The sequence below is a fragment of the Heterodontus francisci genome, chromosome 6 (genome assembly GCF_036365525.1).
Source record: "Heterodontus francisci isolate sHetFra1 chromosome 6, sHetFra1.hap1, whole genome shotgun sequence".
NCBI classification, from domain to species: Eukaryota; Metazoa; Chordata; class Chondrichthyes; order Heterodontiformes; family Heterodontidae; genus Heterodontus; species Heterodontus francisci.
Window position 1 is genome coordinate 91,711,149 of NC_090376.1, and position 26,771 is coordinate 91,737,919.

General features: G+C 44.0%; 1 protein-coding gene across 2 annotated transcripts in view; it reads right to left on the reverse strand.

Moving 5' to 3' along the window:
• Window positions 1-4,056: 4,056 nt before the first annotated feature.
• ccdc82 (coiled-coil domain containing 82) overlaps window positions 4,057-26,771 on the reverse strand; it is a 96,632-nt gene continuing 73,917 nt past the window's right edge. For both annotated transcript variants that reach the window (XM_068034045.1, XM_068034044.1), the window contains exon 8: window positions 4,057-4,660. In XM_068034045.1, coding sequence (XP_067890146.1) covers window positions 4,592-4,660 — 69 coding nt within the window. In that variant the 3' untranslated portion in view covers window positions 4,057-4,591. The remainder of the gene's footprint in view (window positions 4,661-26,771) is intronic.

Sequence of the window (26,771 nt, forward strand, 5' to 3'; positions counted from 1 at the left end):
GGAAACATCCTCTCTACTTGTATCTTATCTATTCCCTTCATAATTTTATATGTTTCTATAAGATCCCCCCTCATTCTTCTGAACTCCAATGAATATAATCCCAATCTACTCAGTCTCTCCTCATAAGCCAACCCCCTCAACTCTGGAATCAACCTAGTGAACCTCCTCTGCACCCTCTCCAGTGCCAGTATATCCTTTCTCAAGTGAGGAGACCAAAACTGCACACAGTACTCCAGGTGCGGCCTCACCAGTACCTTATACAGCTGTAACATAACCTCTCTGCTTTTAAGCAATGAAGGACAAAATTCCATTTGCCTTCCTAATTATTTGCTGTACCTGCAGACCAACCTTCTGCGATTCATGCACAAGGACACCTAGGTCCCTCTGCATAGCAGCATGCTGCAACTTTTTACCATTCAAGTAATAATCCTTTTTACTCTTACTCCTACCGAAATGAATGACTTCACATTTATTAACATTGTATTCCATCTGCCAGACCTTTTCCCACTCACTCAATGTATCTATGTTTCTCTGCAAAGTTTCACAGTCATCTGCACACTTTGCTCTGCCACTCATCTTAGTGTCATCTGCAAACTTTGACACCCTACATGTGGTCCCCAACTCCAAATCATCTATATAAATTGTAAATAATTGCGGTCCCAACACCGCACACCACTAGTGACTGATATAGCCAGAATAGCACTCATTTATCCCCACTCTCTGCTTCCTGTTAGTCAACCAATCCTTTGTCCATGCTAATACTTTACCCCTAACGCCATGCATCCTTATCTTATGCAGCAGCCTCTTGTGCGGCACCTTGTCGAAGGCCTTTTGGAAATCTAGGTACACCACATCCACTGGGTCCCCATTGTCCACCTTGCTCGTAATGTCATCATAGAATTCCAAAAGATTTGTCAAGCATGACCTGCCCTTCATGAACCCATGCTGCGTCTGCCCAACGGGACAATTTCTATCGAGATGCCCTGCTATTTCTTCCTTGATAATAGACTCAAGCATCTTCCCCACTACAGAGGTTAAGCTAACCGGTCTATAATTCCCCATCTTTTGTCTACCTCCCTTTTTAAACAGTGGTGTCACATCTGCTGTTTTCCAATCAGCTGGGACTACCTCAGAGTCCAGCGAATTTTGGAAAATTACCGTCTGCACCTGCTATTTCTCCCGCCATCTCTTTTAGTACACTGGGATGCATTCCATCAGGGCCAGGAGATATATCAATCCTTAGCTCCATTAGCTTGCCCAACACTACCTCTTCCGTAATAATGATGGTTTCCAGGTCCTCACCTACGTTCGTCTCTTTTGTCAATTACTGGCATGTTATTAATGTCCTCCACTGTGAAGACCGATACAAAATACCTGTTCAATGCCTCGGCCATTTCATCATATCCCATAACTAAATTCCCCTTCTCATCCTCTAAAGGACCAATGTTTACTTTAGCCACTCTTTTTCGTTTTATATATTTATAGAAACTTTTGCTATCTGTCTTTATATTCTGTGCTAGTTTTTTCTCATGTCACTTTCTAACAGCACTGTTGGTGTATCCACACCCCAAAATCTACAGTGGTTCAAGAAGGCAGCTCACTACCATCTTCTCAAGGGCAATTAAGGATGGACAATAAATGCTGGCATGGCCAGCAGATGCCCACATCCCAGGAATTTAAAAAAAAATGTTTTTGCCATCCTAAAGTCAGGAATACCAGTCCACAATGATTCCCCCTTAACCTGATAAAACCAGTTTTAGAAGCTGCAGGCTTCAGAGCAGGAAGAAGCTGCTCTGTAGTGAGAGTGACTGTACTTGACATCACGGCAGCATTTGATCGAGTATGGCATCAAGGAGCCCTAGCAAAACTGGAGTCAATGGGAATCAGGGGGAAAACCCACTGCTGGCTGGAGTCATACCTAGTAGAAAGGAAGATAGTTGTGGTTGTGGTTGTTGGAGGTCAATCATCTCTGTCCCAAGACACCACTGCAGGAATTCCACAGGGCAGTGTCCTAGGCCCAACCATCTTCAGCTGCTTCATCAATGACCTTCCCTTCATCATAAGATCCAAAGTGGGGATGTTTGCTGGTGATTGCACAATGTTCAGCACCATTCACGACTCCTCAAATACTGAAGCAGCCCGTGTAGAAATGCAGCAAAACCTGGACCACATGCAAGCTTGGGTTGATAAGTGTCAAGTAACATGAATTCCACATAAGTGCCAGGCAATGACCATTTCAAACAAGAGAGAATCTAACCATCTCCCCTTGATGTTCAATGGCATTACCATTGCTGAATCCCCACTATCAACATCCTGGGGTGTTATCATTGACCAGAAACTGAACTGGACCAGCCACCTAAATACTATAGCTATAAGAGCAGGCCAGAGGCTGGGAATTCTGCACAAGTTACTCACCTCCTGACTTACCAATGTCTGTTCACCATCTGCAAGGCACAAGTCAGGAGTGTGATGACATACTCTCCACTTGCCTGGATGGGTGAAGCTCCAACAACACTCAAGAAGCTCATCACCATCCAGGACAAAGCAGCCCATCTGATCGGCACTCCATTCACCACCTTCAACATTAATTTCCTTCACCAATGAAACACAGTGGCAGCAGTATGTAGCATCTACAAGATGCACTGTAGCAACTCACCAAGGCTCCTTCGACAGCACCTTCCAAACCCGTGACCTCTTCCACCTAGAAGGACAAGGACAGCAGATGCATGGGAACACCACCACCTGCAAGTTCTCCTCCAAGCCGCACACCATCCTAACTTGGAACCATAAGGCTGTTCCTTCACTGTCGCTTTCTAACAGCACTGTTGGTGTATCTACACCCCAAAATCTACAATGGTTCAAGAAGGCAGCTCACTACCATCTTCTCAAGGGCAATTAAGGATGGGCAATAAATGCTGGCCTAGCCAGCAGATGCCCACATCCCAGGAATTTAAAAAAAAATGTTTTTGCCATCCTAAAGTCAGGAATACCAGTCCACAATGATTCCCCCTTAACCTGATAAAACCAGTTTTAGAAGCTGCAGGCTTCAGAGCAGGAAGAAGCTGCTCTGACCAGATCCTTGCACTTACACCAACATTAAGGCAGGATTCCAGAAGCAGCTGAAGACAGGAGCTGCTTTTGTAGACTTGCCATCGGCACCAGACACTGTCTGGTACAAAGGCCAGCTACTGAAGCTTTAAACAATCATTCAATGCCCCAAAACTCTGAGGGTTATCAACACCCTAATGAGTAACTATAAGTTCTGTGTTTATCTTAGTGACAAGACCAGCTAAACACAGACGCCCAACAACAGTATAGCACAGCAGTCGGTGCTCACACTGGCCTTTTTCAGCATCTATACGGTGCACATGGCCTGCACCAAATCCAGGAATTTCGTCTATGTTGATGACACAGCACTGTCGATGCAGGAATCAATGCTGGAGGAAGCAAGTAGGATGCTCACGAGCGACCTGGACCTACTGGAATGCTACTTCCAGACGTGGCGCTTCCACCTCAATCCAGAGAAGACAGTTATGTCGGTGGCCATCTGAACAATAACACTGCTGGGAAAGAACTCAATGTTTACTTCTGCGGAAGGTGACGTACCCATGACCCCGACCCAAAATACTTGGGTGCCACCCTGAACAGGACGCTCAACCATCAGCCTTATCCCATCAACACCGACCTAAAAGTACCAGGGTGAACCTAGTTCGAAACTTGCTGGAACGTTTTGGGGGAGCACAGCCAGAATACTTTGCACTGTAACAGTGGGCCGAGTCTACTCTGCTGCTGAGTACTGCTCTGCCTCATGGTCCTACAGCTTATCATACAAAACTCGTAGTCGTGGTAGTAACTTACATTTACCTCCCCCTCTTTAGGAATCCCCCCACCATTCTCTAAGGCAGCACGAAGTAATGTTTCCAAGCTTCTACCCAGGTTCTAGAAGGTACAGGGGACACAAAATGTTCCCTTATCGGTGAAGAAATAATTAATATGCGCTTCACATCTCTCTCCATTAACACAGCTGCCTCTAAAATAAGTAAATATCCTAAGAACTGGTTTATATGTCATACTTTATCAAGGTTATGACCCACAGATATGAGAGAAGGTCTGCATTTAATGCAAACAATTTTTGGTTGTTCACTGGTTATGATTTTTATATTGATCCATGATGATATTGCTCAGTAATTTCAAATTAATATGAAAGAGCTGATTGTCAAAATAAACTGAAGAGCATACAACACTCCATCTCAATGCTTTTCAACGATATCCTTTGTATCATCAAATTGAAGCAGTTTATGTTTACATTTTCACATTAAAAAAAAACGCATTTCTATATTACAATAAAAATGGGCAGCTTGGAATCACTGGTGGGAAGGTGCCAGTTTCATAAGCAGACAGTTGGGAAGGTATGTCCCACATTTGACCTTTAACATTAGCCAATCGGAGTAGCTTTAAGGGTAGTGATGGAGCAGCCTGCAGCTCAGATTGTTTCAAACTCCAAAATAGAGAGTAGAGGGGTGCTAGAATGTGCAGTTTATAAAATACAACATCCATCTTGTTTTCTTCCTTCTGTATGCCGCTTAGTGGCTTATTCAAAAAGCTTCTCTTCACAGAAGTAGTCAGCATCACTGAGAATTGTTTCAAGATGCATATATTGCTGCAGGGCAAGAAAAAAACCCATAAGGTTTTGTTAATATACACTTTACATTCAAAGTAGAGGAAAAAACATGACTAATAAAGCAAATCATTGCATGCAGAGTGATGCCTGCCCTAGCTAGCTTCACTGAACAACTAATTGGTCTGAGAACCAATAGAGCATTCACAGTATTAGGTTACCACCTGCTAGCACAGCCACAGTTGCTAGTCAGAAAGACATGTTAGTAACACACACAAATGGAACCAATTATACAGCCCTGACTAAAACAGTCAGTGTCGATTTAACATTACCATGGAGGTTGGATTTAGGCCAGAACATTTCAGTCATTGCCTGGATTCAACAGCAGGCTTTATCCGGCTTGTTTGGCTCAATCACAAAAGGTGATTGCTTACTGCAGATTTTCTCGACAAAGGTACAGCATAGAAGTCAGGGAGAACCTGCGTCACGCTGAAACTGAATTAGACAGTGGCAAAAAAATGTGGGCAGTAATAAAAAACCAATCACATCACTGCATAATACAAAACAATACCCTGCTTAAACTAAATTAATGAGCCGAAAAATAATTCAGTTTTCAGAGAGAGAGGATATAAAGAGGAGCTTCTGTATTTTCACCCAGCCACGAACATAGGCAGGTAACAGACTCAACATTTTCCAGCATTGACAGCTGTTAAGGAAATGCTCAAGATGGCCTAGGGTGATTGGATCACGGATTTCCCCTCATTCCCTATGGGGAAGTGTCTGGCCCCAACTTGGCATATTTCCTAATGGCAAGGTTGAAATTAGAAACTCAGCACATGATGAACTGTAAGTCAAACCCACATCCGATCAGTCTCTGGCATAAGGTGGTAGAGCACTAACATACTAAATACTTTCCTGGTATTGAGAGTCATTGTAAGGATCAGGTGTCAGAGTGAATTAGCCATTGTTAGTTTGGCTCAGAGTCTTTTGCAGTAACGTTACCTGATAACCCAGTGGATAAAACCCCCATCCAGTGCAGCACCAAGCCATATTGACCAGAAGGTCTCATTTTTTGAATTCCAGTCTCTGCTGAATTACCTGAACTCAGCCAGGACAAAGGTTATGGGCTCTATAATTTCCCTCACTACTCGAGCTAAGAAGGGGGAAAAGATCAGCACCGGTTCTCAATCCTGATGCTATTTACTGGCCTCTCTAGAATTGCATGTGGACACTGGATAACAGAATGATGCTCAATTATGATGCTCCCGATGGTAAATTAATCACTGACTCAGAACAGGCATTTGGACAGGCTACTAGAGAATGGTCAGTGCCATGTACTCCAGCAAGATCTGATGCCTTCTGGGAGGGGAAATACTCTTCTGTATGCTGGCTTTCAGAGTTCTAAGTGAAATCAGATCAGGCAGCCCGAGCTCCTTAAAAATGCTTGTCATAATACTACTCAGAATTCAGTACAAATTGAAACTATATTACTCAGAGAGGCCAGAAGATAGTTGATGTGATAAATGGAACATTTACATTGGTACTGGGGTATAACTGACTCCAGACTGGTCCAGAGCTGCAGGATCCTGGGAAATTATTCTACTAGCTACTGTCAAATCTTCATTCTCAATCCACAGCATAGTTCCCGCTTCACACAATTCAGGCTAATGGCATCAGGTCAAACCTGGACAAGGAAACCTCCTGCTGATTACCACCTACTGCCCTCCCTCAGCTGATGAGTAGTACTCCTCCATGTTGAACAGCACTTGGAGGAAGCACTGAGGGTGGCGAGGGCACAGAATGTACTCTGGGTGGGGGACTTCAATGTCCATCACCAAGAGTGGCTCAGTAGCACCACTACTGATCGAGCTGGCCAAGTCCTAAAGGACATAGCTGCTAGACTGGGTATGCGGCAGGTGGTGAGGGAACCAACACGAGGGAAAAACATACTTGACCTCGTCCTCACCAATCTGCCTGCCGCAGATGCATCTGTCCATGACAGTATTGGTAGGAGTGACCACCGCACAGTCCTTGTGGAGTCGAAGTCCCGCCTTCACATTGAGGATACCCTCCATCATGTTGTGTGGGACTACCACCGTGCTCAATGGGAGAGATTTCGAACAGATCTAGCAATGCACAACTGGGCATCCATGAGGTGTTGTGGGCCATCAGCAGCAGCAGAATTGTCCTCAACCACAATCTGTAACCTCATGGCCCGGCATATCCCCCACTCTACCATTACCATCAAGCCAGGAGACCAACACTGGTTCAATGAAGAGTGCAGGAGGGCATGCGAGGAGTAGCACCAGGCATACCTCAAAATGAGGTTTCAACCTGGTGAAGCTACAACACAGGACTACCTGCATGCCAAACTGTGTAAGCAGCATGCAATAGACAGAGCTAGGCGATCCCACAACCAACGGATCGGATCTAAGCTCTGCAGTCTTGCCACATCCAGCCGTGAATGGTGGTGGACAATTAAACAACGAACTGGAGGAGTTGGCTCCACAAATATCCCCATCCTCAATGATGGGGGAGCCCAGCACATCAGTGCAAAAGATAAGGCTGAAGCATTTGCAACAATCTTCAGCCAGAAGTGCCGAGTTGATGATCCATCTCAGCCTCTTCCTGAAGTCCCCAGCATCACAGCTGCCAGACTTCAGCCAATTTGATTCACTCCGCGTGATATCAAGAAACGACTGAAGGCACTGGATACTGCAAAGGCTATGGGCCCTGACAATATTCTGGCAATAGTACTGAAGACCTATGCTCCAGAACTTGCCGCGCCCCTAGCCAAGTTGTTCCAGTACAGCTACAACACTGGCATCTACCCTGCAATGTGGAAAATTGCCCAGGTAGGTCCTGTGCACAAAATGCAGGACAAGTCCAACCTGGCCAATTACCGCCCCATCAATCTACTCTCAATCATCAGTAAAGTGATGGAAGGTGTCATCGACAGTGCCATCAAGCGGCACTTGCTTAGCAATAACCGGCTCAGTTACATTCAGTTTGGGCTCCACTCAGCTCCTGACCTCATTACAGCCTTGGTTCAAACATGGACAAAAGAGCTGAACTCAAGAGGTGAGGTGAGAATGACTGCCCTTAACATCAAGGCAGCATTTGACTGAGTATGGCACAGAAGAAGGCCATTCATCCCATCGAGTCCATGTCGCCTCTCTGTAGAGCAATCCAGTTTGACCCATTCCCCTGCTCTCCCTCCAGTTTCCTTTTGAAATCATTCCATCAGCTGAGGTGAGAGTGGCTGCCCTTGACATCAAGGCAGCATTTGACCGAGTATGGCATCAAGGAGCCCGAGCAAAACTGAAGTCAATGGGAATCAGGGGGGAAACTCTCTGCTGGTTGGAGTCATACCTAGCACAAAGGAAGATGGTTGTGGTTGTTGGAGGTCAATCATCTGAGCTCCAGGACATCACTGCAGGATTTCCTCAGGGTAGTGTCCTAGGCCCAACCATCTTCAACTGCTTCATCAATGACCTTCCTTCAATCATAAGGTCAGAAGTGAGGATATTCGCTGATAATTGAACAACGTTCAGCACCATTCTCAACTCCTCAGGTACTGAAGCAGTCCGTGTAGAAATGCAGCAAGACTTGGACAATATCCAGGCTTGGGCTGATAAGTGGCAAGTAACATCTGCGCCACACAAGTGCCAGGCAATGACCATCTCCAACAAGAGAGAATCTAACCATCTCCCTTTGACATTCAGTGGCATTACCATCGCTGAATCCCCCACTATCAACATCCGAGGGGCTACCATTGACCAGAAATTGAACTGGAGTTGCTATATAAATACCAAGAGCAGGTCAGAGGCTAGGAATCCTGCGGCGAGTAACTCACCTTCTGACTCCCCAAAGCCTGTCCACCATCTACAAGGCACAAGTCAGGAGTGTGATGGAATACTGTCCACTTTCCTGGATGGGTGCAGCTCCAACAACGCTCAAGAAGCTCGACACCATCCAGGACAAAGCAGCCCGCTTAATTGGCACCCCTTCTACAAACATTCACTCCTTCCACCATCGACACACAGTGGCAGCAGTGTGTACCATCTACAAGATGCACTGGAGCAACACAGCAAGGCTCCTGAGACAGCACCTTCCAAACCCACCACCTCTACCAACTGGAAGGACAAGGGCAGCAGATGCATGGCGACACCAACAACTGCAAGTTCCCCTCTAAGTCACATACCATCCTGACTTGGAACTATATCGCCGTTCCTTCACTGTCGCTGGGTCAAAATCCTGGAACTCCCTTCCTAACAGCACTGTGGGTGTACCTACCCCACATGGACTGCAGCGGTTCAAGAAGGCAGCTCACCACTACCTTCTCAAGGGCAATGAGGGCTGGGCAATAAATGCTGGCCTAGCCAGCGATGCCCACATCCCATGAATGAATAAATAAGGCTATCTGGGAGTATGGTATAAGCAATTCAGTTATCCACACAATCAGGCTGATTGCACAGGACATACCAAAAAGTGCCTAACTGTATTTACAAGGGAAATTTGACAATCAAGAAACAAGGTAAATAATGGATCATAGAGTTTAAGTTTCATAAAAAAATTGATCCATTGCAACTCCCTACTTTACTTGAGTATGAATAGTCTGATTTCATATAAACTCAACTGCCTCTGCATTTTTTTTCCAGACACTTTGATTTATCACGCTTCTGGCTAAACATGTAACTTGAACATATTCCTGTAAACAACTACAGATGCAACTCAAAAATATACTACTGTAAATATATTAGACATTAATTGTGATATGGTAATCAGGTTGTGCTTGTTATGTCAAAACATGTAGGTTTGCTATTCTTAACTTTAGTTTTAACCATAAAAATGACAAATGTTTGGGTTTCAGTGTACACCCGTATTTAAAATATCTTGCACTCTAATCTTTCTAGATCTGGGCTGGCACCTTATTTGTTTTAGATATCATGATCAGCGATGCAGGAGTCTCATTTCCACAGTGAAGTGTTGTACTGGAAGTTCAGTTATACAGGGCATTGGTGAGACCACATCTGGAGTACTGTGTACAGTATTGGTCTCCTTATTTAAGGAAGGATGTAAATGTGTTGGAAGCAGTTCAGAGAAGGTTTACTAGACGAATACCTGGAATGGGCAATTTCAGAGCATGACAGCCCCCCATTTTACTTTCATTTTTAGTTATTTTTTCTTCCTTTTTTTTACATTCCTTTTTACATTTTTTACAATCTTTTTTTGCATTTATTTCATTTCATCTTAGTTTGTTCAGTTTGCTTACCCACTGTTTTTTTTCAGGTTGTTTTTCTTCAGGTTTGCACTTGCTGCTGTTCAATATTCAGTGTATTCACACCTAATCTGTACTAATGCTTTGTCTTTCAACACACCATTAACATATTGTTTGCCTTTGCTCCGTGACCTTTTGGTCAGCTATGTGGCCTGGTCCAATCTGCACCTTCTCCTTTGTTATCTCTTGCCCCACCCCCACCTCACTTGTTTATAATCTGTGACTTTTCTAATATTTGTCAGTTCCGAAGAAGGGTCACTGACCCGAAACGTTAACTCTGCTTCTCTTTCCACAGATGCTGCCAGACCTGCTGAGTGATTCCAGCATTTCTTGTTTTTGTTCCTGGAATGGGCAGGTTGTCTTATGAGGAAAGGTTGGACAGGCTAGGCTTGTATCTGTTGGAGTTTAGGACAGTAAGAGGCGACTTGATTGAAACATATAAAATCCTGAGGGGTCTTGACAGGGTGGATGTGGAAAGGATGTTTCCCCTTGTGAGAGAATCTAGAACTAGGGGTCACTATTTAAAAATAAGGGGTTGCCCATTTAAGACAGAAATGAGGAGAATTTTTTTTCTCTCAGATGGTTGTGAATCTTTGGAATTCTCTTTAAATATTTTTAAGGTAGAGGGAGATTGATTAGCAAGGGGGGTGAATGGTTATCGGGGGGTAGGTGGGAATGTGGAGTCGAGGTTACAAGCAGATCAGCAATGATCTTATTGAATGGTGGAGCAGGCTTGAGGGGCCCAGTGGCCTACTCATGCTCCTAATTCGTATGTTCATATGTAATTTACATTTGTGGGATTTCTGCTTCCATGATTCTTTCCAGCAGCTTAGGTTTCAGCAATTGGTAACATTGGTGTCTGTATTTCAACAGGTACACCTCAGTCCTGTATCTATAAGTTAGATTTGTGAAGAAACTTTTGTTTGCATCAATAAGGTGCTCTACCATCGGTTCTGATGTAGTCTGATCTTTCTTTGTCTGCCAATAAGAACTGTAATTTTCCATAACCCGTTTCTCTGGATTCTTTTCTCCTCCAACATTGCTGTTCTTTTTGCTTGTGATTTCTGGTTTTCTTTATACTATGCATACTATGGGCAGAAGAGATTTGGAACTCACCCAAAACTCTGCTGCCCACATTTTAACTCACACCAAGTTCCGTTTACCCAACACCTCTGTACTTGCTGACCTACATTGGCTCTTTCCAACAACAGCTCAATTTTAAAATTCTCATCCTTGTTTTCAAACCCCTCCATTGCCTCACCCCTCTCTATCTCTGTAACCTCCTCCAGCCTGACAACCCTCCGAGTTCTCTGCGCTTCTCCAATTTTGACTACTGTGCATCCCAAATTTTATTCACTCTATCATTGATGTCTATGCATTCAGCTGCCGAGGCTATAAGCTCTGGAATTCACTCCCTAAACCTCTCCAACTTTCTGTCCTCCTGTAAGATGTTTCGCTTTGACCATGATTTTGGTCACCTGTCCTAATAACTTCTTATGTGGTTTGAGTCAAATTGTGTTCCTGTGAAATGCTTCAATGCAATTTGTTATTGTTTTTGTTGTATAATCGCCTGAATGTCTCTGGTCATATAGCCTGTCGACTAGACCTCCAGCCTTTCCTTTCATATTGCCATGCCAAGATGTTCTGCTTGTATTTTTGGATGCTTTATGGTCTCATGAACTGTTGTGTAACAATGCTTTCACCTGTGAACATAATAGCATTTTCTACAACCAGTTCATTCTGGAAATGTAAACATTTCTTGATACCAACGGGTACACCTCTCTTGGCTTTTGTGCATCACTGGCTAGTAATCTCAGTTAACTTGAATTCCTGAATCAGAATTACTGGACAGTATCCGGACTTAGCATTAAGCATGGGATACATCAACAGGTTTATGTGTAATGTTGTTAATTGCTAGCATTTGCTCTGTTCCCTTATAATTGTTGCTTTTTAAATCCTTGGGATTGATGCATATCTGAATCTGATTAAATGTTTCTTCCCAACCACTACTTGTTCATTGCACTCATTTTCTCCATATGTCCATTTCTTTCTTCATTTTACAGTCTAACACTTAGGGGGTTCCCTATTTGATTACAATACTGGTAGAATTTCTATATTAACTTCATTTTATAACCACTTGGCATACAACCAAAACTATAATTGTACTCATTGTCACATCATTGTCCTCCGAGTTTGCTTCTTGATGAAGTATTGGTAAATTGGACTACCTGAACATTTCTTGTGACCAGGCCTAATTCCGCACAAACTTTCTTATCAAGAATTGCTTTAATGTCATGGCTTATTTTTTTGGAATTTCGAAACATATACTTTCCCTCTATGAGTAACAGTTTTTTTTTGTTAATTTGACCATGCTTTGTTTCTGATGTATAATTCCAATTCAATAGGCAATTAACTCTATCTAAAGAAGGGTCACTGACCCGAAACGTTAATTCTGCTTCTCTTTTCACAGATGCTGCCAGACCTGCTGAGTGATTCCAGCATTTCTTGTTTTTATAACTCTTATCTAACCTTGTCCTTCAGCTGCATTTTGTTGCATTGCTCTCATGCCATATCACTGACTCATGCACCAGTGCCAGTTTAACGTTGATTTAAGTGTTGCTGATCATGATGTCTTCAGCTTAGTAGTCATTCTCTTCCACTGCTGCTATTTCCAGCAGACTAATATCTAGTTCTTTCACAGTTTATTTTTCTTGATCACAATGATTTTCTAGATCATGTATCTTGCTCTTTATGTATGCATATCCTTTGCTTGAACGTACATTTGCAAAATGTAATTTTTCCCAATTGTGGTATTTAGCATTTGCAGGTAAGCAGTTCTTAGACTCAGAATTTTATAGCACTGAAAGAAATCTGTGCTGTTGTTCTTCTCCCAATGAGCCATCTGGTTCTATCCCACTTTCCTGCTTGCTCCCAATACCTAATAATATTCCTCTTGTATATAGAGTTACTTCCTTCCAGAAATAAAGCAGATGTGGGAGAGGAGCAAAAGAGCTTTAACTGTGTGTTCTTTGTTAATATGCAAGTCTTGTGCCCTTACATCTACCCCTCTGAATCATCGAAAAGAAATTACTGGAAAAGCCAAATTTGCTGCTTGTGCCTTTTTAACTGCTGCTTCGAATTATATTCCACAATCTTGGGAGTCATTACCATTCCTGATGCATGTTAAGAATTGAGATTGGGATTTTTAAGAATTGGAAATGATGGCAAAACTGTCAGCACTTGCTGTCGTTATAACTGTGAAACTGACAGCAACTTCTGGCATGTGCAGTTAAACATGGACATCCAGAATTTGCTGTTAACAATTCCCCGTTCCTCCAGAGGGTACACTGTTGAAGTCCCCGCAGATAGAAATCTTAGGAATCATTTGAATTGTCACGATCTTCCACTTTTACACTATTAGGGCTGGATTTTACAAGTGCGTCGCAGTTACCAGTGGCGCCCTCTAATGGTGGCGTACATCCTGTGCAGATGCGCCGTCCCTGAGCACCCATGATATTACGCACGGGGGCTCATTTAATTGGGGGGGGGGGGGAGTGGACGCCCCCGATGACGTTAGTGGGCAGCCACTGCGTTCTCGGCTATGGCGTTCGGCGCCACCACACAGGCGATGGCGCCATTTTTAAAGGGCTTTAAGCCCTTGAGTATAATTTTAATATTTAAAGTGGTAGCATTGGGAAAGTTTATCAAATAAAAATTTTTGTGATGGAGGCCCCTCCCCAACACCCCCAATGGTCATTTACGTGGCACTTAATGTCAGAATAAACGTTATTCTCTTCCTGAACTTGCCCCCCCAACCTTCTGACATTTGGCCTCCAACCCCTTCCCACCATTCACACAACCAATAACATTTGTTTTCCCCGCTCCCCACCCCCCTCACCCTGAAATGTTTATTCCTTTCCCCTCCCCACCAGGTTCTCACCTCGGAACTCCGTGTGGAGTTCTGAAGGCGCGCAAAGCACAAACAGTGGCTGTAATATCGGCGTAGGATGGCTGCCGCCTGCAGGTAAGTTTATTTACATATGTTTAATGTTACTTTGCATATGCTGATGAAGGGCCCGTCACAAGACGGCGGGGGGCGGGGGGGGGGGGGGGGGTGGGGGCCGCACCAAGGTCCCCCAGCCACTGGTAATATGTGGCGGGCCTTTCTCAACGTCACTGGCCGAGGCGGGCCTTTCCCCGCAGAATTTTACTGGCCCCCACGCCGCGACCTGCTCATTGTAACAATCCTTGAGAAAATTATGCTTTGTTGAATGAGGCGTAACTGGGCTTTAAACAGCAAATTAAGTTCATAATTACTACTAAACAACCTCTCTGGTCCTGAAAAACTAATTTTATAATTGTGGAAAGTCAAATTTCTCTAACTATGCTAAAAAAATTCTATAAATTTTTTAAAAGACTACATTTTTAAGTTGGTTTATGATATTTCAGCTTCTATCTTAATCCCATGTGTATGCCCCAATCATTATTTTAATGTCTGTAAAATGATTAAAAAGTTAAGGATAATCAGAGCTTTTTACTTCCTGGTTTGCTGCCTTTGGGAATTCTTCAATGTGACTGGCTGCTTAGTCTGCTTGATATCATCACTATTGCTGGCTGCACGAGATCCCCTATAGCTGGTACCCGAATGAAATTAACGTTGAGAAACTGAAATCCACGCCACTGAGATCGCTAGATCTTTGGGGGAAGCTTTCTTTGAGGTCAGTGGTGAGCACCATCACTTTGCTACTGACATCCCCAAAATCAGGCCATGATGTCACCAGCGGAAGAATCACTTTCATTTCATAAAAAATATTGCAAATAATGAGCAAACAGGATAAAGTAATGAACATCTTCCGAACCAGGAGATGATAAGCTATCATTTCAATGCAGCTTGCATTTATACAAATTGATTGGTATGCCAAATGGTATTTGTGGGCACACCTTCTGAAGTCCCTTATAGTGTAGCAGCTTTACTGTGGGACATGGATTCTCCACTGTGATCGTAGATCAAAACTCAGGTGGCAGGTAGATTTAATCTGAGCTCAGTGGTGTGTTGACTAGTAGCAAACTCATACACAACTCTGTATCCACACTGGCCATACAGAGATGCAAAGTGTCAAATGCTGGGCATTCTGACAACATCAGAAGGAAGTTTAACCTGTCCAATCTAAGGTTTTTACTGTAACAATATTTAGCTCTTTCCACAGACTATTCAATATCGTACTCCAATTTAACTGATAGGAAAGAAAGAACTTGCATTTATATAGAGCCTTTCACGGCCTTCAGATATCCCAAGTGTTTCACAATAAATAAATTATTGGAAATTGTAGGCAAATGCAGTAGCCAACTTGAACACAGCAAGATTCCACGAACTGCAATGTTTTGATGTTATTTGCTGGAAGATGAATCTTGGCTAAGCCTGCTGTTCGTATGTAATGGGATCTTTTACGTCTTCCTAAATAGGCTGATGGGGCTTTGGTTTAACATCTTACCTAAAAGCCAGCACCTCCAATAATACAGAACTAATTTTCACTAAGATGATCACTGAGCTGTGGCTCAATGGTAGCACTCTTGCCTCTGAGTCGAAAAGTTGTTGATTCAAGTCCCACTTCAGAGGCTTGCACACATAATCTAACCTGGCATTTCAGTGCAGTACTGAGGGATTTTGGAAGGAGGGGCTAAATTTTACTAGCCCTCTGATGTCGTGGGTCGTGGCGGGGGGGCCGGAAAATTCTTCCGGGAGAGGCCCGCCACGACCCTCGATGCCGGGAAGGCCCTGCTGATATTCTGGCCACCAACCTGAACTCCCACGTCTTCAGAACTCCATTTGGAGTTCCGAGGCGTGACACTAATGGGGAGGGGGAGGATTGAAAATTTCAGGGCAGGGTGGGGGGGGTGCGTGCAGGGAAAACTACTCCGATTGGGTGTGGGAATGGTGGGAAGGGGTTGAGGGTCAAAGGTGCTGAAATTGTGGGGGGTGAAAGGTCCTCATTTAAAAAACTGTTTTTCCGCGGGGATGGGTTATTTTATTTATTGATAATTCAGTGCGGGGTGTGGGTTGGAAATGGGATTAAAAGTATCACTACAACTTTATTTTCCATTTCAGGGCGGCGGCACCTTTAAAAATTTAAATCTAGCTGAAGGGCTTGGTGCCCTTTAAAATTGGCGCCAGTGGCTGTGCGGTGGCGATGGACGCCGTTGCCTGAGTGGCCGTCCCTTCTATGTCATCGGGGGTGGCTGCTCAACCCCCTCCATTTAAATGAGCCCCAGCGTGTTAAACTGAGGCCCCATTTCCCCCCTCTGGGGCCTGTAAAACATCCCATGGCATAATTCAAGAAGAGCAAGGGAGATGTCCTTGAACAATATTTATCCCTCAATCAATATTACTCAAAACAGATTATGGTATTGATATTTGTGGGACCTTGCTGTGTGCAAATTGGCTGCATGTTTCCTACATTATAGCAGTGTCTAAACTTCAAAAATATTTCATTGGCTGTAAAGTGCTGGAGGGAATGAAAGGCTCCATTATAAATGCAGGCTCTTCCTTTCATTAAAATGATATGCAAACCCAGACCATGGCACATTGATATGTGTACCTAATTGTTATAACTCAGATAATTTCCCTGATCAGTAAATATTCTGTGTGGCATGGCAGTGAGGAATATTGACCAGGACGGTTCTCAGGTTTGATTTCTAGTTTATGTTGAATTAGCTGACCCATCAGTGCTCTTGTGCCTGGGAGGGAAAACTCAGTAGGAGCTCTCTGAATCGCTACTCAGTGACCCCTCCTGACAGTGCTGACATGAACATTAAAGCTTGGCTATGATGCACCAACTGGCATTCACTGTTAAGTACAGCTATGAAGAATGGTTATGTGAGTGAGGGGATGAGGCTTGTGGGTACAAGTGTAGCTGTAGTCTTGAATAAGTCAATGCTTTTAGGAGAGGTGGGAGAGAAGATTAATAAAAATATACAGAAGCCAATTTTGACTTCAGACGGATGGTGTGATTGCACCTGCTCAATGTCTTTGGTGAGAAGCTGCAGCCATTTTGATGGCTGGGATTCATTTGGATAATGGCGACAAACTGCAAATACTGAACTAGGCAGCTCACTAGTTAGGAAGTGGGGGTGGAGGGGAGGGGGGGTGTGGGGGCAGGAATTCTGGCAGCTCCTCCACAGATTCAGGCTAAAAGGTCCATGTTAGGAGGCGAGGGGCAGGGCACACGTGAGGGGCAGGGCACACATATGGGTCAGCAGCAGGCTAGATGATTTTTGTCAAGCCACAAGGAACATTCATGCGCAAAGCTTTTACCTATTTGTTCCAGAGCGACTTGCAGCTTGTTCCTTTAAAGATTGCTGGATAGGCCGCTCACTGCCCATTAGGACATTAAAATTTGATCAGCAACCCACAACTGGCATAGGACTCTAAGTAAAAAGGAGATTTCCACCTGATGCAGGTTAGTTGGAAATAGCTGTGGCTGTATTGGGAGCAGGAATGGGCAATAACTGCAGTACTGCCATTTTGAACCTGCTATTGCCCCACTCTCACTGGGCAGAGGCCCTGTAAATCAGCCCCATAGTTTCATGGGGCTCTCATTTGATCTTGCAGGGGAATATTTTACCTTTACTTGGTGGATGGATAAATGGCAGAGTTACAAGGAACTCCAGATTGTTAATGGTCTAATATCAAATATTAAACAGAATCAAGCTGGCTCAAAGTTATGGCATTATCCAAATGTTGGAATTGTAAAGAGGAAATTCAGACTCTTCTATAATAGCTATGGCAATTATTCAAACTGCCCCTTTTGGAAATTCATAAACAACATTCCTCATGGGAATTCTCAGGGTTTATTCTCTTAATTTAGGTTGCAACTCATAAACCAACCTTTGCTCTTGAAGGGATACTTCACAAGCTCGTTTCTCAAGATAACTAAATGATATATAATAACAGTTGTCTTGGAGATCATTTACTGTCCTACGAAGGCATACAGCCTTTATTCTCTCTTTCTCCTGCCTTTGCTGGTCATCAAGAAAATGCAACCTTTAATAGGACCTTCCTAGTCAGTACAGTTTAGTAGCATACTATATGGCACCTTCATTCACTGTGTTACTAAAGAAGCCAGTTTCTATGGTTTTTGAGGCTCTTCTTACAATATTCAGAGTGCACCTTTTTTCAGTGAGTATGCAACTGGTAGTTTTCATTCAACTGCCAGGAGATGCCAAGGACAGCCACTGGAGAATTGCCAATTGATTCTCCTTTCCCCTAGGTTCTGTGTTCAGTGTCACCCCAAAATGTGTGAGATCAGGAACTCAATGGGGCAAAGGCTTGAACCCGCATTTACTCCACTGCATGACAACAGGTTATGGCGTTTGTGAATAGTTAGTTTTGAACAAATTGTCTGGGGTTTCCCACTTCTGCACTTGCCAGCCCGTCATTTTCTGCCTGTTGAAGTGAATGGATGGAAAATAACAGGCTGACTAGCATGAAATGGAAAATCCAGCCATTATATTCAAGGGTAAGTCAGAGAATGAGCTTGGGCCTTAAAGTGGACTCTGCTTGAGAAACCTTAAAACTCCAGATTTTGTTCTCAAGACACAAAACCTGAATAAATATTTACATTTTTTGTAAATTAACGATATACTTATTTTGCTGTTCAAGCGTTAATGTTCAACTTACATGACATTTGTAAAAAGGGAAAAGAGAAACAGTCAGACAAGTTGGATGTCAGACTGAAGCTTGCTAACAGTAGAATGGAACATGCTTATTACCAGACCTCTCTTCATAATCTGTTTAACTCTCTGACCCTCAGGTTTCTTCAAAACTTTTGGAGTAACACCTGTGAAAAATCGTTTCATTGCTGACAGTGATTAGTACTGTTCGAAAGTGATTGCTCATGGGTTCAGCTGGAACCAAATATTTGAAACACATCATTTTTCTTTTCCACTGTCCTACAGATGCTCAATCGCAATTGGGCAGCAGGAACAACTGGCTTTTTTAATTTAACTTGTTTGAAGGTAATTCTAATTGATTGTAGTGTCTGGTAAACCATGCACAACAAATGATTGAAACAGTTTAGCAATCTGCTGAATCACACATTCTTCTCTTTTAACAAGAAAACAAATATATATTTCTGATACCAAATTAAATACTATGGATAATCATTCTAAAAACACAATTGTCCAAGCGTATTTTCCAGCTTGATTCATCTTTAGAGTATTCTGGGTTCTGACTCCACAACAAATACAAATCTTTAAATTATATTTTGGCTTACCCTAAGTGGCAATTCCCTAATTAGATGTAATCTTTTAATCTATCTTCAGACCTGTACCTACTTAAATATTATTTAAGTCTTATTGTAACCTAAAACTGCCAATCATTACCAATTGTAAACCTTTCTGCTGCTTCTGTAAATTCCTCACTTTATTTCTGGCTCTACTTTCTTAGAAAGTAAACAAAGTCCTTTTGTTAAAAAGGAAAAAAATGTTTTCTTCAAAGGGAACCTTATTTTTTTCAATTCACTTTAAACATAGTTTGACTTCTCTTAGTTTCTCCAATCTATGAAAATGATGTACAGTAACAGGGACAGTGGTATCTATCTTTATTCCATGCTGTGCTATAGAAAGGGATCAAGCAGCAGGAAGAGCAGCCTCTTTAAAACTGATAGGCCTGGTTCAGGGTTTATTTTAAAAAATGGGTAATTAAAAATATAAGATTTGAAGTGTAACTCTTTAGAGATGGTTAGCAACATTAGTGTATGCTCTTCCCTTCCTCTAATGTAGTCTTAGTAAGATTAACATGTTACTGTTAAAGCATTGGCAGGTGTGCAATGCATTGACAGATGCATTATGTTTATTGTTAGTATCAGTTGTAGACCCCACATGCTTGTGCAGTGCGGTGGAACCAATTAACAAACAACTGAAAAAACACAGCCACAAAAGCAGTTAACAAATCACAGGTGCGACTTCATCTTTTTAGGGAATTTTGAATAGGTTCATTGCCTCGAGAAACCACCACACATTGCAAAAATTGTTGCATCATACACTAAACTTACATGATACAAGCATTAGCAATGTAGTAGCCACATTTCTTCCTTTGATTTTAAATTATTAAACTGGTAGCCAAACTGCAGTTATCATTTCACCCATTTGATAACAATGCTCCCATTTAAACTGCACTGTGATCACCTTGCAGTGGCGATTCTGCCTCTGAGAAGAGTAATGGGAAGAATGAGAAGAGTAAACCCTGATGCGCAAGAGAAATTCAAATACATGGCACAGTTCCAACAAATAACAATACTGAGGCTGAGTACAGGGAAGGAGGAAGACAAACAGATGGTGTAATTGTGGAAGTTATGTCTTCTAAGATAACTATAAGTGATAATGGCTCCATTTGATATCATTTTGTATGGCCTGTGGGAGCTGTGGAACAACAGCAGTTCGATTAGAAATGCTTGCCAGTGTCTTAAAACATAACCTTTCACTATTTTTCAGAACAATGCATGAATTTATGGCACTGGTGTCATTGTCCACACAGCTCTTAAAGCAATGTATGTTGATTTAAAAAAATAGGCCAAACAACTTAAGCTGTGCTTTTCCACCTGCTCTTGAGTTCCCAAGCCAAATAAATGGATGTTTTTGCTGTTTTTTTACCTCATCTTTCTACATTCATTCATGGGATGTGGGAGTCGCTGGCTAGGCCAGCATTTAGTGCCCATCCCTAATTGCCCTTGAGAAAGTGGTGGTGAGCTGCCTTCTTGAACTGCTGCAGTCCCCCATGTAGGGTTGGTACACCCACTGTGCTGTTAGGAAGGGAGTTCCAAGATTTTGACCCAGCGACAGTGAAGGAACGGCGATATAGTTCCTAGTCAGGATGGTGTGTAGTTTGGAGGGGAACTGGCAGGTGGTGGTGTTCCCATGTATTTGCTGCCCTTGTCCTTCTAGCTGGTAGAGGTCTTGGGTTTGGAAGGTGCTGTCTCAGGAGCCTTGGTGTGTTGCTGCAGTGCATCTTGTAGATGGTACACACTGCTGCCACTGTGCATTGGTGGTGGAGGGAGTGAATGTTTGTGGATGAGGTGCCAATCAAGCGGGCTGCTTTGTCCTGAATGGTGTTGAGCTTCTTGAGTGTTGTTGGAGCTGCACCCATCCAGGCAAGTATTCCATCACACTCCTGACTTTGTGCCTGTAGATGGTGGACAGTCGTTGGAGAATTAGGAAGGTGAGTTACTGCAGGATTCCTAGCCTTTGACCTGCTCTTGTCGCAACGGTATGTATGTGGCTACTCCAGTTCAGCTTCTAGTCAATAGTAACCCCCAGGAGGTTGATAGTGGGGGATTCAGCGATGGTAATGCCATTGAATGTCAAGGGGAGATGGTTAGAATCTCTCTTGTTGGAGATGGTCATTGCCTGGCACTTGTGTGGTGCGAATGTTACTTGCCACTTATCAGCCCAAGCCTGGATACTGTCCAGGTCTTGCTGCATTTCTACACGGACTGCCTCAGTATCTGAGGAGTCGCGAATGGTGCTGAACATTCTTCTCATTAGCTGAACAGAAGTTGCACAGCCGTGCTATTTAAGCTGTTTTTGTATTGTTCAAAGCCCAGACCCCGTCTGCCCTCTCAGGTTGAAGTAAAATATCCCATTGCACTATTTTGAAGGAGACCAGCAGTTTCCCAGGTGTCATGGCCAATATTTATCCTTTCACAAATGTCACTATGAAAACAGATTATCTGGTCATTATCACATTGATGGTTGTGGGACTTGGCTGTGCACAAATTGGCTGCTGCATTTCTAAATTACAACAGTCACTACTCTTCAAAAGTACTTCATTGGCTAAAAAGCACTTTGGGACATCCTAAGGCCGTGAAAGGTGCTATACAAATGCAATTCTTTGTTTGTTTATTTAGTGCTGCCAGCTCCTGACGCTTGGGTCTTGAGCAGCTGGTATACTTGCTGGATTTGCTAAGGCTGGCCATCAAGAAGACCTCATAGAGAAAAATAGATCTCGTAGCCAACACCTTCAGTAACCCAATGTCAAAGCAGCTTTACATGTTTTTGAGCGAGCGTGCAGAGAGCTTGAACTTCGCTAAATTTACAACAATGTTTCCCTGCTCACATCAAGGTGAAAACAGTTAGACTGGATACCATGGGCTGAATTTTCATTCCCTGCAAAGGCTGGGAATGGAGGCGGATGGGCGCAGAATATTGCGCCGCTGCCCTGCGTGCTGTTCCCCGGTTCCATCCCACCCCCAGACCACTTTCCCGGAGGCAGGATGGGGGAGTGACAGCAGGGCAAGCACTGGATAGCCAACTGACCCAATTAAAGGCCGACTAAGGCCTGTTAATGGAGGATGACTGGGATTTTCCAGGGTTCCCGGAGGCGGTGGGAGACAATTTAGGTGCTTGGAGGCACCTCCCATCAGCACATGCGAGGGTCAATGCTTCAGGTAGGCTTAGAGGCTTTTCCTGCCTGCCTAGGCCCAACAGCAGCTGTAGGATGCCCTGTGGAGGCCCAGGCACCGCACCACCCCCCACAACCACCACCAACCCCAACAGAGCTGACCCGGCAGCGAAGGCCATTTTTAATTTAAAGTTTGAAAAATGTTGGAGAGAGGGCGCCTCCATTTTGAAGCTCCCTCTTCCTCACTACTGGACATCAAGCCCAGCCTCTGGCCATTAACTGGCCACTCCGGGAAAATCAAATTGAGTGAATGTTTCCCACAAATGTGGAATTCTGACCACCATTTGACCCTGACGGCAGGGTTCAGACGCCTACAGGGAAAATCCAGTCCCATGATTCAGTATAAGTGTCATCAATCTCACTGGCTTTTTTCAGCATTCTCGTTGGAGTGACACACTACTGATCGTGGAGTATATTCCAGATATGTCAGAGAGTCATTACGGCACAGAAGGAGGCCATTCATCCCATCGAGTCCATGTCGCCTCTCTGTAGAGCAATCCAGTTTGACCCATTCCCCTGCTCTACCTCAGTTTCTTTTTGAAATCATTGATCAGCTGAGGTGAGAGTGACTGCCCTTGACATCAAGGCAGCATTTGACCGAGTATGGCATCAAGGAGCCCTAGCAAAATTGAAGTCAATGGAAATCAGGGGAAAACTCTCAGCTGGTTGGAGTCATACCTAGCACAAAGGAAGATGGTTGTGGTTGTTGGAGGTCAATCATATCAGTCCCAGGACATAACTGCAGGTATTTGTTAGGGTAGTGTCCTTGGCCCAATCATCTTCAGCTGCTTCATCAATGACGTTCACTCCATCATAAGGTCAGAAGTGGGGATGTTTGTTGATGATTGCACAATGTTCAGCACCATTCGCAAAGTGGCAAGTAACATTCGCGCCACACAAGTGCCAGGCAATGACCATCTCAAACAAAAGAGAAACTAACTATCTCCCCTTGACATTCAATGGCATTACCATCACTGAATCCCCACGATCAACATCCTGGGGGTCACCATTGACCAGAAACTGAACCGGAGTAGCCATATAAATGCCATGTCTACAAGAGTATATCAGAGGCTGGGAATCCTGCGGCGAATATCTCACCTCCTGACTCCCCAATGCCTGTCCAGCATCTATAAGGCACAAGTCAGGAGTGTGATGGAATACTGTCCACTTGCCTGGATGAGTGCAGCTCCAACAACACTCAAGAAGCTTGACACCATCCAGGACAAAGCAGCCCATTTGATTGGCATCCCATCCACCAACTTCAACATTCACTCCCTCCACCATTGACGCACAGTGGCAGCAGTGTGTACCATCTACAAGATGCACTGCAGCAACTCACCCAGGTTCCTTCGACCACACCTTCCAAATCCGCAACCTCTACCAACTAGAAGGACAAGAACATCAGATGCATGGGAACACCATAACCTGCAAGTTCCCCTCCAAGCCACACACCATCCTGACTTGGAACTATATCACTGTCGCTGGGTCAAAATCCTGGAACTCCCTTCCTAACAGCACTGTGGGTGTCCCTACACCCCAAGACTGCAGTGGTTCAAGAAGGCAGCTCACCACCACTTTCTCAAGGGCAATTAGGGATGGGCAATAAATGCAGCCCTCACCTGCAACGGCCACATCCCTGAAACAAATTTTTTTAAAAATCATCTCCGCTTCGACCACCCTCGTAGGCAACAAGTTCTGCGCATTACCACTTGCTGCATAAAAAAGTTCTTCCTCACACCCCCCTGCACCTCTTGTCCAAAACCTTAAATCTATGTCCCCTAGTCCTTGTACCTTCAGATAATGGGAACAGCTTTTCTTTGTCTATCTTTGTTTTATCTATACTTGTCACAATCTTGTACACCTCTATCACTCCCATCAATCTCCTTTGTCCAAGGAGAACAACCTCAGCTTCTCCAACCTAACCTTGTAGTTAAAATCCCTCATCCCTGGAACCATTCTGGTAAAGCCATCAAGACATGGTGATTTATCCAGCTTTTCCAGTACATCCTGCCTATCAGGAATACTGGAGAACCAAGGGACTAGCGAGAATGAGGAACTGAAAGAAATTAGTATTCGTAAAAAAGTAGTACTGGAAAAATTAATGGGACTGAAAATTGATAAATCCCTTGGACCTGATGATCTACATCCCTGAATATTGAAAGAGGTGGCTGTAGAGATAGTGGATGCATTGGTGATCATCTTGCAAAATTTTATAAATTCGGAAGCGGTTCCTGAAGATTGGAAGGTAGCAAATGTAACCCCACTATTTAAAAAAGGAGGGAGATAGAAAAACCGGGAACCACAGACCTGTTAGTCTGACATCAGTAGCAGGGAAAATACTAGAACCTATTGTAAAGGATGTGATAACTGGAAATAATGGTGGGATTGAGAAGAGTCAACACGGATATGTGAAAGGGAAATCACGTTTAACCAACCAGTGGAGTTTTTTGAGGATGTAACTCGCAGAGTAGACAAGGGGGAACCAGTGGGATGTGGTGTTATTTGGATTTTCAGAAGGCCTTCGATAAGGTCCCACACAAGAGGTTCGTAAGCAAAATTAGAGCACATGTGATTGGGGGGAATATACTGGCATGGATTGAGAACTGTTTAACGCACAGAAAACAGAGAATATGAATAAATGGGTCATTTTCAGGTTGGCAGGCTGTGACTAATGGGGTACCACAAGAATCAGTGCTTGGGCCCCAGCTATTCACAATCTATATCAATGATTTGGAAGTGGGGACCAAATGTAATATTTCCAAGTTTGCTGATGACACAAAACTAGGCGGGATTGTGAGTTGTGAGGAGGATGCAACGAGGCTTCAAGGGATTTAGACAGGCTAAATGGGTGGGCAAGGACATGGCAGATGGAATATAATGTGAAAAAATATGAAGTTATCAACTTTTGTAGGAAAAACAGAAATGCAGAGAATTTCTTAAATGGTGAGAGATTGGGAAGTGTTGATGTTCATCACCCACTGAATCTAGTGCCAATCAGGCACTTAAATGGACAGCAGCGGGCCTTCCACAGGATCAAGGACCCGGTGCCGCAAGTCCCGCCCTAAGAGAGCTGCGGGCCAATCAGAGGCCAGCTGCTCTTCCACTGAGCAGTGGCACTGTGGAGGCTATCGTCTGCTGCCGGTGAAGCACCTACCCTAGGCCCAGGAGCAGTGCTGACCCAGGCCACAGGTAGGTCAGGGCGGGAGGGCTCTTGCCAGGTGGGAGTTGCGGGGCAGGGGGTGTAGGGGAGTCACTAGCAAGGGCGGGGGGCGGGTGGCTCTCAGCAGAACCCCCCCTTCCCAATGCCAGGCCGCTCGTTCAGGGTCTAAGTGCCTTTTAATGAGGGACCCCACCCTGGAGCTGGGAAGCAGCCCACATGGTTTTTCGTGTCGTGCTTCCTGTGCGGTGACAGGGCCGTCCGCTGCATGGCTAATTGCAATGGCAGCACAATGAGGCCCTTAATTGGGGATTAATTGCCCAGTTAAGGGCCCCAATTAGTAGCGGGCCTGGAAGGCCGTTCACAGGCCTACTCTCCCCAGAATAAATTTTGGTGGAGGTGGGAAGGTGGCAGGAACAGACTCACCCCCTGCCCCCCCCCAACCCACTACCGCCATCCCACCTGATTTTATGCTCTCCCTACTTCTAAACTCGCCACGGTGGAAAGCATAAAATTCCCCCCTTGGTCCACTTGGCCCACCTCATTCCCAACATCAGGTCCAGCAATGGCTCCTTCCTGGTAGGACCAAGAACATACTGATCAAGGACGTTCTCCTGAATACAATTCAGAAATTCCTCCCCCTCTTTACCTTTTACTCTAACATTTTCCCAATTGATATTTGGGTAATTAAAGTCCCCCCAATATCACCACACTCTAGTTCTTCCACATCTCTGTGAATTCCCTGCAAATTTGCTCCTCTATTTCTCTCTCACTACTTGGAAATCTATAGAATACCCCTGGTAGTGTGATCATACCCTTTTTGCTTCTCAACTCTAACCAAAAGGATTTTGTCCTTGACCCCTCAAGGACATCCTCTCTTTCCAAAACTACAATGTCTTTCCTTATCAGTACTGCCAATCTACCTCCCTCTATCCTTCCCTATCAATTCAGGACACTTTGTATCCATGAATATTAAGCACCCAGTCCTCATCATTTTTTAAGTCACCTTTCTGTTTTTGCCACTACATCATATTCCCACATGGTTATTTGCACTTTCAGTTCACCAACCTTATTTACCACACTTTGTGCATTTACATACATGCTTTCTAAACCTGTCCTTGTATTCCTCGGAGTCCTTCTTAGTCAGCTCCTATCTAATATGATACTACTCCCTTCTCTAGTACTATCCAACACTCTCACACCTTTATAAACCTTATTCCTCTTTTTTACTTCTATATCCTGATGCCAATCCTCCTGC